Source organism: Pagrus pagrus (genome assembly GCF_965226575.1).
Source record: "Pagrus pagrus genome assembly, chromosome: 8".
NCBI lineage: Eukaryota > Metazoa > Chordata > Actinopteri > Spariformes > Sparidae > Pagrus > Pagrus pagrus.
Window position 1 is genome coordinate 14,760,160 of NC_140192.1, and position 19,550 is coordinate 14,779,709.

Here is a 19,550-nt window from a genome sequence, read left to right on the forward strand (position 1 = left end):
TGCATAAAAAGTCACCCAGGGCATCAATAAAAATCCCCCTCGCAATCTCCCACCAGCCCCAGTTCCAGCACAGAATTCCCTCTTTCATCCTCTTCCCCCTAAATTGAGCATTCGCTCCACTGAATGTTAGCACTTGCATGGCTACGGGGTGGAGAGCTGCATCTCGCTCTGCGCTATCTGCTGGGAACCGAGTGGGATCCAGGCAGACTTAGATTTGCCTCCGGTGGTCTGAAGAGAGGAAGGCAGCTCCTCGACAACCCTGCTCGGCCTAGTGTGTGTGCATATGTGTGTGTGCGTATGTGTGTGTGTGTTTGTGTGTGTGTGAGCCAGTTCCTCCAGTTTATCACTCTGCAGCAGGTCTGCACTGGGAGAGAAATTCATTTACAGTAGAAGCTCCTCGTTTGACTCGTGATATTTGACCCCCGGTTATGGAATAGAGCTGCAGCCTCACTGGACCATTTGGCAATATTGATCATTTTAAACATTCATGTTGCTCAGCAGCGACTGCTCATTACAAAATCAGGTCATCGGATCAGTTATTTATACACTTGGCACTCTGCTGTTTAGCTGCTGTTTTGATGTTACGCACTAAGACAGAATAACATAAAGCGGAACAGAGTTAAATAAATCATCCGTCTCGGAGGCCGGTGTGTGAGCCTCTGAAGTGGGTAAACTGTATTTCGAATACTAAGTTTGTGTATTGAAAGATGCTTTTATTTGTGCTGGTGATGCTGCTGTCCTCACTCTCTCCTCCTCTGCTTTTACAGGTCCAATTTCTCATGCTCCCCAAATAAAACAGAGGCAGACGATTTGAGAAAAGCTTAACACCACTTACCATCTTATTCTAATAGCACTCTTTTTAGTGTTTGCTGAAGCATGACTCTGCTCCATGGATACCGTATTAAAACTGCTGTTTGAAAGTAGTGTTTTCCCCAATTTATCAGAGCCAGGAAAAGTTAAGCTTGTACAAATTAAACTTTTGTGTGTTTGTGTGTGTGTGTGTGTTTTTCTCTCTCTCTCTCTCTCTCTCTCTCTCTCTCTCTTTCTCAACCCTTCTGCTAATTCAAAGAGAATTGCCTAATGATGATGGTCTCCTTTAAACAACGTCTATATTTAGCACTCTTATCACTTGAAGCATGTCTAGCAGCCTTTCCCACACTTGGATGCAGCGTTATCACAGCTCGCTTTTATACTCGGTTGGTAGAAGCTCACAGGACGGGGATCCTGTGAAACCATGTGATTTCCTGACTGGGGTTAATTTTATGAACAATTCCAGACGTGCAAAAGAAAGTTGACGGCGCAATATGTTCGTATATTTACAATCTAATGCCTTTGTGCACTATTGTAAATTAAACTAACATGCATGGCTATATTTCAGTGCTAAGGGGCCCTTATGGCTTATAATAATAATAATAATAATATTAATAATGATAATAAACCTTATTTATATAGCACCTTTCAAAAACAAAGTTTCAAAGTGCTTTACAAGAAAAACAATAGTAAATGCAATAAAACCCAGAATTTAAGATAGGAACAATATTTAAAAAAAAAAAAAAAAAACAATAACAATACACAAAGAAATATGATAAATGTGAGATTTAAGGAAGACACTGAGTTTGGGAGTTTGATCTGTCAGCAGGCCCCTTCCAGAGGATCTCAAGCAGAAATCTGGCTCATAAGGAGTTAGCAAATCACAGATATAAGCAGGAGCCAGACCATTCAAAGCTTTAAAAACAAGCAATAAAACCTTAAAATCAATTTTAAAACTCAGGTAAGCAGTGAAGGGCAGCAAGGACCTGGCAGCAGCATTTTGTATCAGCTGGAGTCTGTGGATGTTACACTTGCCAATTCCAGAATAAAGTGCAGTGGTTTCAATCTCAGGTCATAAAAGCTGGAAGTGCGTGAAAGCCATTGTCATGGAAGTTTGCTTCAGCAGTGTTGTAATAAGCACCCAAGAGTCATAGTTGAGTACAAGTAATGATATTATGTTAAAATATTACTTTGGTAAAAGTTTAAGTCACCCATACACAGTACTTGGGATACTTAAAATATCAGCTATTAACTGTAATTAAATATAAAAAGTACATTTCTGGCAATAAATGTACTACAAGTAAAAGTAAATTAAACATATGTTTACACTGTGGGCCCAGACAATTATCGGATCCAAAATTCAGGATTTTTCTGACTATAAAATGTAATAATGTGCTTTGGTTCTGCTGCAGCGTGTGGTCTGTAAGGTAACTAGAAACTAAGGCTATTGAATAAATAAAGTGGAGGAAAATAAAGTATTCGCATCCAAATTGTAGTGAAGTGGAAGTATAAAGTAGCAGAAAGTGTAAATAATCAAATAAAGTACAAATAAGTTACACATTCCTAAAGAAATTGACAACAAATAAAATCACCACAAACCAACTACAGTATTAAAAATGTGTAGATATTAATGCATGAGGCATAATTACTTTTGATACATTACGATTTGTTTTGCTGATACATCTGTAGTCATATTTAGACTTTTACTTGTTCTGGTCTATTTTACACTGATGGATCAAGTATTGTACAAAAGCAGTTTGTAAGATTCTACAGTTCAGAGGGTAATATTGTAGTTTTAGCTTCATTATATTCAACAGTATTATTTTGATTTCGATTTTACATAGCCTACAGATTGTTGATTAAACTACTAAACAGTGTATAGTTAAAATAGCTCCACCATGACGAACCATAACATGGTTGATAATACAGCAAAAGCATCAGTGTGAACAACACCCACAAGGTCCATTTTTCTTCGTAACATATAATTCTACTTTCAGTGCCAGCCACTGTATAGCCATCTGCCTCTGGATGTCTACAGGCAGTCATTACCTTTACATTGTGATCTGGCCTCACATGAGCACAGGAAACAACAGAAAACAAAGCCAGCATGACGATGTCCTTGACATACAGAACAGGTGATTTCTATGAGGAATGGCAAGAGAATGGCAGGCAATTTCAAAGCAAAAACCCCCAAGAGGGAGTTTCTCACTGTCATTACTAGCACTAGTGGTTGAACTACTCACTCCAAGGTGTAGACAAAAGCAGACAGCACCCTCTTGGGCATTTTTTTACACTTCAGGGAGTATAAGACGTGCATAGTGAAGGGAAAGAAAGCAAGAAAGACAGAAAAGTAGCTCAGTGGATACCACTAGATCCAACATGGCAACTAAACCTGCTTTAGTCAAGGGAATTATCAGCTTGTGTTCAACCAATCAGCTTCCCTCACTATAATTACCCAAAGTAGTGATAGAAGACGAGATAGTATGTGACACAGAATCACAGCATCGTCTTGTAATGAATAATTTAACAGGGGAAAGGGTAACAATGAGTCTGAGAATCAAAAGAAAAAAACATCGAGAGAGTTCATTCATTCTGAAAAAATGAATTCATTCCCATTTTGTTGCCGTGAATACCGGCTTAAACCTTGTGTGGCATTTCGTGTCATGCTATTTATGTTGCTATTTAGAATGAAAGACACTACTGGACAAAAAAAAGCTTTTACAACCAGATCCTCCAAGATGTCCTTGGATTTTTGTTGCTTCAAGGTCAGTGAATGTTTGGAGACCTCTTTCCCTCATTAGAGCTATTGTATGGATCTGAATTCATTTTTGACACCCTTGACACCAGTTTTATTTTCATTTTCTTATCTCACAACAACCTCTGAAAACTGTGAGCGGACTCCACTGTGATTTTTCCGTTTCAACAAAGAACACATGTCTGCGAATATCCCCTCAGCTCCAAGCTGCGACCTTCACACTGACTTTGCCGTCCAGTTGGAAGAGGGATCACTATTCCACTGATAAGATCTGCTCCGATAAGAGGACGATATCTAGCGAGCCATCTAAATCTCTCCACTCAAGGTCCCCAAAGGAATCAAAACTTTGCTTCCTCTAACCTCTCTAGAGGCGTCTCAGCTTTCTGCATATTTTATTCAGAAGCGTTCGGAGGTAAAGAGAAACACGGGGAAAGGTTGGAATTGGACGGGGCTCGGGGGACGGGGGATTGAGAGATGGACCAAGCAGTCATCTGTAAATAGCTATTCAGAATAAGTTTGTCATGCAATTTCTGCATTCATGGAGCTCCTCAAGGTGCTCCATCACCACAGGAAGGTCCCTACCTTGAAAAGACAGATTGCGTCTTGCCTCGTGGGAGGCAGGCAGGCATATGGAAGCTGCTGCCTACATACAGTTCATCTCTTGCTTTTACTGATGCTACACTTTGATGTAGCAACATTAAACGGACTAAAACAAGGCGCCTCTCTTTTCTGAGCTTCATTGGATGTATATGTGTTAAGAAATAGCTTGACAGTTTGAGAAATGCACTCTGCTTTTTTGAAGACAGTTAGATGAGAAAATCTTTGCCCCTTCCAGGTCTCTGATTGGTAGGCTCACACACACCTGAGCCAGCACTGCTCACCGTGTCTCTGGTCGGCTCTGTCGTGTTGTTAGCTTCCAGTTGACTTCACTTCTACCGTGAATATAGGCATATATTATGCAAAAGCATATAAGCTCTTCTTTAATCAGGACAGACAAAAAATTGTAAGAACAACATGTTGTATCTCTTGTTTGTTTTTCCGTGTGTGCTGAACTGTTTCCTGGGCAGGTGTCTGTTTTGTTGCCACAATGAGGTTGCCAGCAGAGACTCCAAGAAGTTCCTTCACCCCACCAAGAAATAGTCAAGGACATAACCCCAAAGCAATCAATACTTGTACAGATTAAAACACCAAGATATAACATGCTACTTAGTGAGTTTTAGACGTGCTGGAAGGTGGATTTTGTTACCACTCTTTATGCTAGGATAAGCTAACCGGCTGCTGGCTTAAGCTTCACATTTACTATAAAGACAGGAGTGGTACTGTTCGTCTCATCTAACTCTTTGCAAGAAAGTTAATAAGAATATTTCTCAAAATGTCAATGTTGGACCTTTAAAAACATTAACTACATCCTGAAAAGAGGAATTTGTCCTCCACATGAATCACAGCGTGGCTATCTGGATGTGTGTACATCCATCAAGTCTGATATCTGAGACATAAAATCTGACTTTGATGAACAGAGACACACAAAATTATGCCGACGACTCAAAGCATCAGTCAAGGCTGCAGCTTGACTTTCTGCCCTTGGTTCATTTAATCAGAAACTCAGTGTGTGATGATGGCTATCAGATGTTAATGTCTGTCCTACTCACCAAAAAGTTTTTTGTTTCCCTCACTCACTCACCAGAAAAAAAGATTCATTGGGTGTCAAGTGAGTTTAGAAAATGCTGCAAACATACCAGACTACTATAGTCCAATCAAATGCAACCAACCAGGAATACGAGGGCAGGCACACCTTCACTTTTGAATTCATAATTGAATAGCTACTAATCAACTGCAGCCCCAGTCACCAAGGAGAGCAGATTAAAAATTAATAAGATGAATGTGATTTACTGAATATCATCATTGAGCTTTGCCTCAGCAGCACGCCATTTTGTAAATGTAAATGTACTTACTCCCTTTTCATTTTTCTCTCTTGCTGTTAGTGTCTCAGTGAACAGAGGTACCATTGCTACAGATCATTGTTCTCTCACAGTGAAGTGGCTTCAGACTCCCCAATAAGTGAATTCAACTCCCCACTACACAATCATGACCTCAGATCGATAATTAACTGCTCAATAAACAGTTAGAAGCTGTAATGAACCCAGTAAGTTATTTGGTTGCATCTCTTCACAGGAATAGAGATATAGATGAGAGCCAGCATGCAGTTAGGTTAGCATACACAGCTAGCCGTGCTTTGTTAAGAAATGTTGGGCAAAATTAGTATACGATAAAAAAATGAATATTCGGACATAGTTATTGCATTTTTTTAAAATCTCAATATCATTACTGTTGGGCTTTATTTCAGTCTGGCCATTCAAACCACCCTGCTCCCTTGCAGCACCAGGTCATAAACCAATTAGCAAACAGGCTAGTTAGCAACAAAATGGTGAAGGAAGCCGAGAAAGAGCAAGAATGGACTATTCATAGGCGGCCAGGAACAGGACTCCATATGAGCACTGATGTTGCTCCTTGTCTGCTGTATAATGGCAATTGGCCCTTCCTAAGTCCCGCACATTTCACTCTGTGGTCCAATAACAGTTGAGCAAACTTGGTACCCGGATGGACCTCATACCACCATCACCAAAGACACCGAAGTTTGTTCAAAGGTAACATTACGATGTTAAGTCACATTGCATGCCACAATCGTTACAGACATGTCACACTGTATATAGTCACATCTTAGAGTACTTTATTAATGCCAGGAAGAGGACATGGAGGAATTATCCAGCAGTGCAGGAGCAACGCTGACTGATGCATTTGTCATCCTCGGCCTGTACGCAAACAATGTGTGGCTTCTCTCGTTTTCATTCAGACCTGAATGACTTGGCCCCGTTCCCATCGTTTTACCATGTTCCTAAAACTTTACATCATTAATATGTCCTTTCATCGCCTACGATATGTCCGCGCTGTGGATGTTACATATTGTGGAGCTCCTGTCCCAATGTTGCCATAAGAATCAATAAACTTACAGTGTGTGACGGGCTCAGACGCCGCTCTAATGACGACATTGTGGATAATTGCAGTAAGATGAACTTATGACCCTTTACTTATCTCACTGTTCCCTAAATGCTGCCTGCCCACCCACATCAGCATCTTGCTCCCTTTCAACGTAACTAGCCTCGACTGAGCTCGAGACATTTCCTCGTCTTTATTGTGGGGGGAAAAGGGAAAATGGATGTGATTAAAGCACATTGATTGTGAGATGTCTTCACGAGGCATTGAGGGGAGCTCTGAGTGCTTGCCAAAGCCTCATTTGGAGTGGAGAGGAGGGGATAATGGATTCCATCTTCCCATTCCTGCCTTCTTTATGATTCGTGACAGAGCGGGGATGTCATCGGTTTGATGGCACCGTTGTCGGTCAGTTGTGACTCCTCCGTCCTGACTTCTTTTCAGGGTTGCACATTTGCTGACAGCACAGCGGGTGAATATGTAACGAAAGACACACCCTGCTTTCAGAGAGTCAAGCTAATAAAGGGAGAAATGTGCTAGACCATGATATGATACCTCTGCTTCCATTAGCTTTATTAGAACGGAGTGCAAAATTACTTCCAATTAGAGTTTCCTAGACAACATACTGGCTATGCATAATAATATTCTTTGTCTCTCAACCCCCGCTTTCGCACCCGCTGTTTTTGCACTTGTGAGGAAATTGTTTTGCCTCTCCCCTGGCCTTTCAGAGGTAATTTTGTGTGCAGCTATGTCCGGGCTATTGAGAGAGGCAATTTGTTTCTTTCCTTGTGTATTCTTGCATGTGCAGAGCAGAGATGCAGAAAAACGATGGAATCTCTGCATGGATTTGTACGTGTGCAGTTGTATTTGAGCACCCTTTCTTGTTTTCTTCTCAGGATGTTATTTCCGACATTGTTCTCGGAAGATTATTTCTGATTCGAAGTGAGTGTGGAGATGAAAAGCAGCATGGTGTCTCGCACGAACCAGGCGCCTGGCAGTCAACATGCTGTGCTAGAGATGCCATGTCCCATGGAACACAACATCTGTTTCCATTAGGTCCGATTATAGCAACATCCCATCTCAGAATACATCAACTGAGTTCAGGCGTTCGAGGCGTCGCGTGCTGATGACTTCACTTCCCATCTGCCACGGTTTGAGTAATGGCAGAAGTAAATGTTCAACTCATTGGAGAGTGAAATGCAATCACACACCCGCTCACAGTGGAAGCACATCAAGCTGCAGCGCTTGATCTTAGATATTTCTGAGGATTGCAATACATGGACTCAAACAGCCTTAAGTTCTCTGTGTGAGGAGTTTACTGTTGTCTAGATAAGCTTTACTCAACATATCACTGGGTGTTTAGGAGCTCAGGGCTGAGAGCTGCACGAAAAATTTACACCGGAATAAGCAACATTATGTGTTATGCAAAGAAAAGCAACCATAAGGTTTAAGCTTTGGTTTTCTCCACTAGTGGTGAGCACTGGATTGTAACATCTTGGCAATATATTAATATTATATTGTTATCATGATATATGGTCTTAGATTTTGGGTATCATTATATCCTGATATGACATAATTGTTATTTTTCCTGGTTTTGAAGGCTGTATTACATGATGTGATTTTCTGAATTCACCAGACTGTTCTAGTTGTTTTATGACTTGCCTTTTCCCACTTAGTCTTTATATTCACATCACTGATGATGGAAATATCTAATTTTGTTAATATTTTGCAAAAATATAGTCATCCCTATATCTAACATGTTACCATACATATCGTGTATCGCCTAAAAATATTGCAACATTACTTTAAAGCCTGAAGAGCTATATTAATAATCCGCTCTCACAAAAGCAACAGTTGTTCACGAACTACCTGCATCTAGCACTGCCTTCAAAGCCAAAAAAATGCATATCATTTAGTAACTAACCTATGTTAGTCAGTTAGAGTTAGAAATATTAAAAAGTCAAGTTCACGTGTAGTCAAACTACTGTGTTTTAGTGTCTTACAGTCTTTACAGTCCAGCAACACCTTTGCTCCATCTGGCAAAATCAACAGTTGGAAGCTAAAATTAAGTTGCCTGCTTTCGTGTCAAAAATCGATGACGTATATATCAAAAACTACTTATAATTGACTATGATTAACCCACCACGTATTTCTAAATTGTACCACGCAAGAATGTAACGCTTGACCACAACAGCAGAACTAGCCTAAGTGGTCAATGTGTTAATTAATTTAATGTTTTCTAGCCTGTGTTGGAAAATCTCTTCCTAAACAGGAAAAACTGGCTCCTAGTTTAGTTGGCCCTCAATTCCCAAGTATTGTGTGCTACTATCCTTACACGACATAAATAGGTGACTCACTTTACTTTAACACCAGTTGTTCTGTTTGAGACATCAGTTTTGCAAAGGTGGTTGATCATTTTAGAAAGCTTCGTTTTATAAGCTGGATCCTTTCTATCATGCTGATAAACTGTAGCAATAACCTCCGAACATGATAATGTTCTTTTGTAGGACAAAATAAACATTGTCCAGTTGCCTTTCTAATATCTATAAAACATTATGGCCATGCAAGGACAAAAGTATCCACCACCAGACCCCAGACAGCTGCAGGCTTGAGAGTATAACCGCTGTGGCATTATGAACCCTGGCCAGAAAGTCTCTGCGGAGGTCTGATTGACTGAGGCAGTGTTTAATGATGCTGCTGTGTAATGATGGTTGGCATGAAATGATGCTATTTATATGCAGCGGGAGCACTTACCTTGCGTTATGGCACAAAGTGTCAGGGATTTTTCTCTCCTCGACATTTTGTCTGCAGCAACACAGAGGGACAGAACAAAGATGCATTCGTGGACGGTCTTCAAAGTCACAATCCAATCTAAAATATGGTGATGCGATTACAAACCACTACTGGAAATTGACTGAATTTCACAGGCTGTTGTGTGAAACGATGGCAAGGTAATGACACCCATGAAATTAAGATATATCCAGCATGACTGCAATGTATTGACATGTAAAATGCCAGCAGTTGAAATCTGTAAGTTTAGACTCACATCATGATCGTCTTACAACGTTGCTGTCTGTAAAGAGCTATTTATTTGACTGCCCAGCTTCAGCAACTTACTTTTCCTTGTTAGATTAGCTGGCACAAGGTCCAACTGCAACTTCTGTTTAATGATTTCATGTATGTTGTCAGATAAGGCTGGTAGTTAGCCAACCTGATTTACATCAAAGTTATTTACACAGCAATGTGTGTAACAGTGCATGTTAAGCTATGAATGCCCAAATCAGGGATGTTTTATGAGCACATACTTCATCAGCTTCTTGAATTGTGAAGAAGTTTCAACACGATTGTGATTATGAAAATACAGAACTTAATTAGCGGGTAAGAGGAAAGCTAATTCTTAAGGCAGGGATGAACACACAGTCACAACACACAGTAAAACTTCTCATGCTGGTGTTCTTAAAAGAAAGTGTCTGCTTTGAGTTATTTTTGTAGAAATTGTAGAAATAAAAGGTTACATTGAAACAGGGTTAAGTATGTGTGTGTCTGAGGGAGAGAGGGGATCGAGGCCTGCTTTTCTTTAAAAGAGCCTGAACACTTGTAAGTAACTAACTCGCAGCCAGTTTTAGTAGAGAGCTGTCAATTATGAAGAGCAAACAGTATCCAACAGAGCAGCTTACTTCCAGGAGAAATCAGATCACAATGACGTCAAGACAGCTGGCACTCGCACCTGATAGAGTGATGTAAATGTTCTTGTACTCTTGACTCCAGATTTTCACAACATGATTATCGTGGTTACATGAACTCACAATAACAATATTATCACATTATCCATAGGAATGTGAGGAAAAAAATGCTAGCAGTCAAATCTACCTTTACCTTAGTTTAAAGTAAATTACCCTCAACTCCATTATTAGTGAAAAGGCAACCAGGCACAAGCCGAACATCTTCACATGATTGTTCAGATGATATTATGTGTTTTGTTTTGTTTTTACACATTATCAATATTTCATTTTAATATCAGAAGGGAATATCACGATAAAGTCCCTTATGCAAACTTGGCAACCCTGGCTTCAGATATACTACAACCACACTGCTTTTTCCTGACTGTTACTGATTTTTCAACTAAAGAGCTTCTTACCCACACTACCACCGTGGTTCCTTGCAATTATAATATCAGTGTGTTTGTTGGCAAGGCTTTTGGTAAATATCTTGAACTGTTTCTATGATTTTTTCTACATATATATATATTTGGGAAATATATATATATTTTTATTGGCTTGCAGACTGTGCCACCACTACCCCTGAGTCAGATGATATGGACCAGCTGAGAGGAAGCATTGCAGAGGATGTATTAATTCAAAGGTGGAAAAGCAACTTGATAGGATGGATTTCATTAGTAATGGGAAAGAGGATGCAAACTAAGACCAAAAACATGGTTACTGGGTTAATATTACGAGTAAAAAACTGGTAAATGTAAAAGATACGTGACGATACGAGAAGAGAGTCCCTTTCAGCACAAGGCACAGGAGTTCCAGCTTGTAATTCGATTCATAGATTGCACTATAAACTCATCTCAGGCAGTAAAAATAAAAACAACACAACAATAAAGATGCCATTCCCCCATGAATGATACAAGCAGGTGTTAAGGCCAGTTAACAACAAACATCAATCTCTCAAAGTGGACGAATAGTCCGACAGTGAAGGCCTATAAAGGTTTCAGATATTCAATGTTAAATTCAAAAATGTACTTTTTACCCACGCGTATCCTCACTGAAAGGAAGACTTTGAATGCCATGTGTATTTTTATATGCTGAGGGTCACACAGCCTCAGAAAGCTTTTAAAAAGCAAAACAAAATGTGAAAAAAGAAGCACAAACCCCAGGAAAGTCATTGTGAGAAGCCATCGAATTCAATGAAAAACAGAGGGTTAGACGTTATTGGACAGGAAGGTGTAACTCCACTCCATAAACAAGTTTACAACAAAACACTGGCCCACTCACTTCAATGCACACGCACGTACACACACACATCCTGCCTTATAAAAGTGTACAGCATTCGTTGTGTTTTCCTCCACCAGAAGTCCCATGTGACTGCGATATCGGGTCTTTGTCTCGACTTTAGCAAGAGTGATAGCATCGCAGAGACTCGACAAAGGTCTCGATAATCACATCTGCTGCATTATTGGAACATTTCTCACCTGTGAAAAGAAAATCCTTCGTCAGCACCATTACCCCTTTTAGCTCTTTTGTCTCAGTCTTACAGATTAACATGGCTCCAAGACTGAAGATGTTTTCTTCGTCAAATGGATTCTGTTTTGCTCTCAAGCAGAATAACTGTGCTGTACTACTGTTGGGGGAGAAAAAGTTGCGACTTGACTGCGGACCTGAATCCAGACTTCAAATAAACCCAGCTTTACCTCTGGTGTTTCATGCTTGAGGATGTCACACACAGTTAAGCTTATAAGTAACATTTGGATGTCATGACTTCTCAGCCGAAGCTGAATTTGGTTTGTCCATGTGACATGTAAAGACTCTAACCTAAGGTCTACAGATTGAGTCGCTGCCCGTCATTCTCATAACGATATTTTAACGAAACATGTTTGATAATCATCCGAAGATCACTTACTTTCAATTCTGTCTCTTGACTAAAAAAGTCTGTGTTGCCCACAGCGAGGATGTCACCCAAACTTCCCTTATATTTTTGGTCTTTTCAGCACAAACTGCAGTAGATATACACATTGCAAGCTACTGTTTGCTGGCTGACATGTTTGTTATGGTACAATAACACCATAAAATATGCATTCTCGCAGGCACACTGTTGCCTCACAGCAAGAAGGCCCTGGGTTTGAATCTGCCTGGGGCAGTTTGCATGTTCTCCTTGTACTTGCATTGGTTTCCTCCGAGCACTCTGCTTTCCCCCCACCATCAATACATGCACTTAAGGTTAATTCTCCAGTCAGCGACCAAGACACTGGCTTCGATCTGGAGTTGGTCCATAGGTGCTCTTCTCCCTCGAGAGGGGTTAAATGCAGAGTACCTGTTTCACCATGTTGCACATTGTATATGTAATAAAACTAAAGATTCTTCTTCTTGTCTGTAGCCAGAGCCTCAAGTCAATGCTGAGCAAGGTCTGGCGTATTAGTTGAAAGTCTTATGCTCCTTCCTGACTTTCAAAGACTAAAACATCAATTCAGAAAACCTTATGTGTGGTTTTTCCAGTCCTTGTAGGTTTGAGCTCATGACAGAAAAAAATATCAATAGTTCAAGTCAGCTGCAACAACAGTAAACAATGGAAAAATAAAAAACTAAAATATTATTTGAAACAAATAAGTAAAATGAGGGGTTAAATGGTTTAAAGGTGCAACATGTAAGAACTGAGCACCTGCCGAAGTCAAACCAAAAAGGGGGCAGCATATCATTGAAGTTACCACTAACTGCTAGTAATTGTAGCTGTCATAGCTAATTAGCTCAGTTAGCCATGCAGTTGCCGGGTTGAAACACGAGTGATAGGCTAAATGGTTAAAATCAGTAGCTTAAATTGTTGAAATTGTTCAGCAAAGATGATGGAAAAAATGATTAAAATAGGTAGTATCTTAGGGATAGCAGTTGAAAATGTTATAAACTGATACATATAGCTGAACGTAATGGATAAAAGGTTCAATAAGATGCTCAAAAAGTTCGATAAGTGGTTGAAAGTCACATAAAAGTTATGAGTAAATGGGGTTATGGGGTTGAATAAGACAAAAAAGTTGTGAGCTACTGGCGTACAAGTACAGCTTGTCAGTGTAATAATGTCCAGAAATATATCTGCATATATTATCCACATTTAGAAATGTGCTTTAATGGGATACACAGAGGGAGAGAAGTATCAACAAGCCAATCATTAATCAAAGACATTCATTGCATATGGTAATTCTAGTGATATTATGCCATTATTACATGATTAGAACAAATAACTTTTCATGTTTGATAAGGGCAATTAGCACTCTGGAGCCCACCTACCATGCAGCCCAGGGGGAGTGAATACTTTAGGAATACATTATGTGATAAATCAGATTAGTCCTTTCTTGTCTCTAGGACTGCTGAAACGGATCTTTGTGGAAATCTGCAGCTTGACATTTTCTGGAGGAAATACGACCCAGTGTACGCCTCTCATACACAGTGCATTGTAATGCCTTTTCTTTATTCCAAGGAATATTTCATTGAATTCTTGAATACAGTAGTGAGCAGTGTCAGTGATCATTATCCTCACACACTATTTGTGAGGAACGTGGTCAGGATAAATCACGCTACCCGACAGAAGGCTCACTCGTTCTTTATGTGCATTTTCAATTTGTGCATAACAATAAACCTGAGAGGAAATGCTGAGAATTAAAAAACGTCTTGAAATATTGCAAGGAAGTTTTTTTCAGCCTGGCTGAGGTGGAAAAGTTGGGGAGTCGGTCATGAAAAAAAATAAAAGTGTCATGTTTCCAAGGTGAATGTGATTAAATCATGTGGGATATGTGTGAAATTCAAAACCTTAACATTTATTTGAGTCATTCATGTTGAGTTTAATTGATACAATCTAGTTTCTACACAGTCACAGCCAGAAAAAAGTCACAGAAAATGCTTACGTTACTGCTAGTCAGCCATTAACGTCTATAGTAGCTCTTGATGTAGCGCAGCTGATATCGGGGGTGTACAACGGTGACTCTCTTTTGGTCACTGTGGAGTCAGCCTGGTCAGATGAGGTCTGGCTAGAAAACTTCAAACTAAGTCTCTTAACTTCAGAGCAGCAGGAGGTAAATCTTGCCCAACAACTGCGACCAAGCTGACACTCTTCCCTCAACCCCCAGGTGTAAGATAGAGAGAAATAACCTGGCGCCATGTTGTGATATAGATGTTATGCGTTTCTTCCTGCAGACATATTAGGTTGCTGATTGAACTGAGATTGCTTTAGTAATTTATGGGCTGTATACTGGGCAAATTTTGATTTCATACTAATATAATATGCTAGTTTTTTATGCCATGTTATTTTGTTTTGTATTGTTTTATAATGTAGTAAATGTATATTATATTTGATATTGTTGTGATGTTCTGATATAAGGTGAGTAAAAAGTGTATCGTTAAAACTTCCACAGATCGGCAAGGAGTCCATGCACAATATCTGATATACATCTGCTGACTACATTTTACCTGAGCTTGACTGGTACTCCTTACACATAGATGTTGCAACAGAGTGTAAAGATAATGCAGATGATCACACAACATAAAACTGAAATGAGAGTGCAATCAGTGAAACCTTTTGGTCTGAATGAAAGCATACTCTGCACACTGTGGCACCTGGTTGTCTCATTTGGTCTCATTTATGGGTAAAGATTTGCTTTCTGGTCTTCTGCTCTTTCCTTTTCTGTCCCTCGTTGCGCGTGAGGGACAGTTTTGCTTGTGAGGGAGTTTGATGCTGTTTCAGTATCTCCTCGTTGTCCTGGATGAACATCCTGACCTAAGAAGGAGACAGTAGGAAACAGTTAGTCGATCGTTTTCTATTGCTCTGGCTGTTTGTGTCCGTGTCTGCTCTGTCAGGGTACATACCTTGTCCAGCTGTGTCTCTGTGTCATTCACATCCACACCTTCCTCTCCTTTTACCTCGTCATCTATCGTTTCATAGAGGTTGAGGGTTGCAATCTTAACCTTTCCCAGCAGGAGTGTTTTCATTGCTGCTGTCTCCTGAATGTGGTTCCACTTTCTTTCCTGTATGTAGACAGGGACAAATGAATTTCATACAGAAGATGCAAACTTTAAGCACATTTGATCTGTTGCTCTGATGACCCTACCCACGTTAGAGCTTCAGAGCTCATCTTCTCCAGCTTTTTGTAGAGCTGGGACAGCTGGTTGTTCTTGTGCAAATGCAGCAAGTGATGCTGGTCCTCCAGCATCTGCAGTGCTTTTCTCTGCTGGTCGGCTTGCTCCTGTGCCTCACTCTCCCGCTGACAGAGCTTGCCTCTAAAGTGGAGAAGACTCTCCAAATGACCTGCGAGCCGCTGCACATCAGAGAACTGTAACACACACACATATTAAATGTGTAGCCCCAAAAATTAAACCTCATCATCTACTCAAAACAGACCATCATACAGATTGTTGCACTTTCCTGAAATAAAAAATGTACCTGAATTATTCTGTGGGGAGAGACAGCCAGATGTGCTATTTCACATTGCAGTGCCATATATTTAATGAGTGTGGCTACTGTTTGGGCCGGCTGCACGTCACCTGTTTCGCCAGCCAATCGGCACCTCACCACTTCGCGCACACCTTCTGTCCTCACAGCTTCATCATTCCTAGAAATGCAGCCGTAGCAAGTAGCTCGCTAGCGATTGAAAAGAGACGATACACCGTCTGATCTAGTGGCATTGGTGTTAACTGGGAGGTTTTTCAGAACGTTGCAGACTGGCATATTTTAAGTAGTTGCTTAGCTTGTTGCCAGTCTTTGGTCTGAACAGGCCTATATTTTGCCAAGTCAATGTGTACATTTAGAAAAGCGTTGTGTGTCTGCATCTACCTGTGGGCCATTATGAAAGAGTAGGCGTACTAATGTGTACTTTAACTGTACCGTAGTCATCTTGACCACCCGCTCCATGAAGTCCTGGTACACTCCGTGGCTCTGCACCCGACGCTGTAGCTCCTGTTTCCTCTCCATCAGGCCAGCGTACTCCTCCTTCAGCCTCTTAATCTCGGCCTCCTTTTGAAGCGCCTCTTTCCTCTGCCTCTCTGCTTTCTCAACAAGTCGATCGTTTTCTTCATCCTACGCAGATCGAGATAGGGGAGGTTTAGATAGGCTGTTGCTGTCAAGTGAAAACACAGGAGCCGTGCGTGAACTGGTCTCCTTCTGTACCTTGAGAAACACGTCATAACTTGAGTGGAACTCTTCCACTTCCTTATGCCTCATGTCCAACTCTTCTTTGCGCTGTTGCAAAGTCTCCAACACCTACATAAAAAGACAGGCAGCGGGCAAAATTTAGATTAGTTATTCAGGAATATTTATGATGTGTGTGTGTGTGTGTGTGTGTGTGTTTTAATAAATAATTTCTCATGAACAGAAAACATGGCTTTAAGATCTTTGCCTAAGACCAGTGGAATCAGGTGCATTTATCACAACAGATGAGAGATTTAAATAATATTAAAATGTATAAAAAAAAGAATTAAAGTCATATTAAAGTCATATTCTTCTAATATGCTCAAAAGTTCCATTGCATTTTTATTTTTCATGAATTTAGGGGCTTTTATATGTGAAAGAAAGACATGATGTAATACATAAACTTTTACATTTTACTCTCATACACTTGGATTTACATAAAATTTAAATAAAGTTTTCCTACAATATGAATGTCATCTTTGCTAATGACCATGCGATCCTTCATTATCATCGCAACACAATGCTGTGAGAATTTTCTGGATGGATACATATGAATATTATTATTATTATTATTTTTTAAATTTATTTATTTTGCTTTGGGATGTCTGGGAAAACTTCAGTATTCAGTTTGTATCATGTTGTGAAACGAAGTTTCTGTATAATATTAATGTTACAGTGTATGAGATGTTGTTATAAATTGAGCTGATAAGAAGCAGCCTCCTAAAAATGTTCAAGATTCCTTAAATAAAACATAACAGGGGATGGCTTTAGTGTTATGACAGCCTGCATCAACAAATGAGTCTCTTACAAGTAACGCTGAGTAACTGTAATCCCGCACCTGTCTGCGCTCCTCTGTCTGTGCGTCAAGCTCGAGCAGCTCGTGCTGTTTCTCCTGGAGCTCAAAGAAAACCGCCGTCCTGTCACGTGGGCTCGGGGTCGCACATCTGGCTGCTGCGGACAAACCCCTGTTCACGCACAAGCACGCACGGCAGAGAGTTACTCACAATGATTACTGAGACCGGTTCTGATTCTGGCAGCACCTTCACACAACAACAGACTCACGTCGTCCCCTGCTCATCACGGACGGTCCAAGAGTTCATGACGCGTTGTTGTCTTTTTTTTTTTTTACCAGGTCTCCCAGCTGCTGCCTTCCTCCTGCCCTCTGCTCAGCGTGACTTTTCAAACTTTCTGTCAGTGCTCGCCTCCCCCTCGTTTCTATGGTAACCTAACACAGAGCAGGAACTTTTAAAGGCGCAACCCGGAAATTCAATGCAAAGAAAAGCAGACAGGCCACTGTGACTGTTGGTCATTCAGTTCTTACAGAAACGGGTATTTAAATAAATAAATAAATAAATAAATAATGATAATAATAATAATACAAAAAATAGAAATAGTGGTTATTTGATTTTCATTTTAAAATACAAACATTAAAATTGATGGTCAGATAAGATGAGCGTTAAAACATTTAAAGATAATAATAATAATAATAATAATAATAATAATAATAAAAATCCACATTTTGTATATATAATTGTATCATCAATATATTTTTCTAAATGAATCAATGCCAAATCAGTAGCCTGTGAATATGGAGGTCCCACAGCATCGACCTGCCCATCCCTAGCAGACAGCGGCTGTAGATCTCACAGAAGTCCAGTGATGCCACCTCCTGCATCCCCAGAACCAGCATCCGTGTCCCAAGGACCACAACCTGAAACAAGTTAAGGCTTTGAGCTGTAAGGCTATTGTTTAAAATTGTGCATTTGTAATTTTTCTCAAGTGAAAGTCAAATCTAAAATGTACTCGAGTAGTCACATTAAAAGTACTCCTTGTCTCCTTGTAAGCAATGGTGACTGTCTGAATCTGATGGAAGTGTATGATCTCATACAAGAGGACACTTTTGCGATGTTTTTCGAACATGGGGGCACCAGGGGGGGCCAGTGGTTCCAACGGTTCTCGTTACGTAGCAAAAGTAGTCCAAAGATAGCAAAACTTAAGAACTAGTACTCCTCACCTCTGACGATAAAAGTCCGTGCTCAGGATCCATGAGTACATGATTAGTTTGATCTTCCTTCTGGGATGTCAGAGGATCTGTGCAGGAGCATATTTGGAAAGGAAACCCTCCAAAAGAAAGTTTAAACGTATAGTGAGCCGCCCTCAGCCACTTTTCCAGCCTAAAAAAAATAAGAGCTTTGTGATGTGCTGTGTTTTTCTCCACTCATTTCGACCGGAGGCAGAGGAAAGCTTCTGCGTTGTCGAGCTGAAGCTCTTAAAGTAATGGCTGCACCTTGGACAGTGACAAGGGTTTGCTCTCAGCAGACTCTTGTGCGATGCATTTGTGCTTTGTGTTTTCATCCTGCTTTCATAAGTGCCTGGCTGCTTCCATTTCTCCAACTCCTCCACAGAACAGCAGATCAACTTCACAGCACCAGATGTTGTTGCAAAGCCTTGAAACGTGTTTGAGGTGCAAATCAGTGCTCATCAATAGCTACAGCATCTCCTTTTCTTTTAAAAAGATCTGTGTGCATAAAGGGCTTCTGCCTTCAGTGGCTCTCTCTCTCTTCTCTTCATTTACCTTTTCTTTATTCTATTGTATATGTTTTTTTTCTACCATCACAGGTTTGTAGCAGAGCTCGAAGATAAAGTTGTTTGTCTGGATCTAAATTTTATGATTTAGAGGTTAAGGCTTCTTTTTTCTGTTGTATTTGTTTTATAAACAGGTTTGACTTTTATACATAAACCCAACAGTCGGCTTATTAATAAACATGTTGACAATGACTCATTCCACCATCCTTCCACACACGCAGTTCACATTCATTTGAACCTGCTTGTAATACAAATCTGCTCAACATATTGCAGTAATGATGATACAGCGCTCCACCGTACACTGTGGATGTGTTCCTCCATAATAATTTCATCATCAGCCATTGCTTTGGGCTAATTCCTCTGCCATGATCACCATTATCCTCAGGTTATCCATCAGTCGATTTGTATTCATAATGAGTTTGGAGTTAATTAACACGTGTAGTTCTTACTGTATGGTAGACTTAATGGGAATGGAGCCATCCCTCATGAAATGTACCTACAGCTTTTTGCTTTAATTTAT

At 40.2% G+C, this 19,550-nt stretch overlaps 1 protein-coding gene across 1 annotated transcript; it reads right to left on the reverse strand.

Moving 5' to 3' along the window:
- Window positions 1-14,876: 14,876 nt before the first annotated feature.
- LOC311261233 (coiled-coil domain-containing protein 42 like-2-like) lies at window positions 14,877-17,661 on the reverse strand. The gene is made up of 7 exons (XM_084359721.1): window positions 17,507-17,661; window positions 17,283-17,409; window positions 16,424-16,516; window positions 16,142-16,333; window positions 15,369-15,590; window positions 15,127-15,285; window positions 14,877-15,037 (listed from the first exon to the last, which is right to left on the reverse strand). Exons 1-7 carry the CDS (start codon window positions 17,542-17,544, stop codon window positions 14,897-14,899), a joined length of 972 nt encoding a protein of 323 aa, XP_084215847.1. The 5' UTR covers window positions 17,545-17,661; the 3' UTR covers window positions 14,877-14,896.
- Window positions 17,662-19,550: the final 1,889 nt, after the last annotated feature.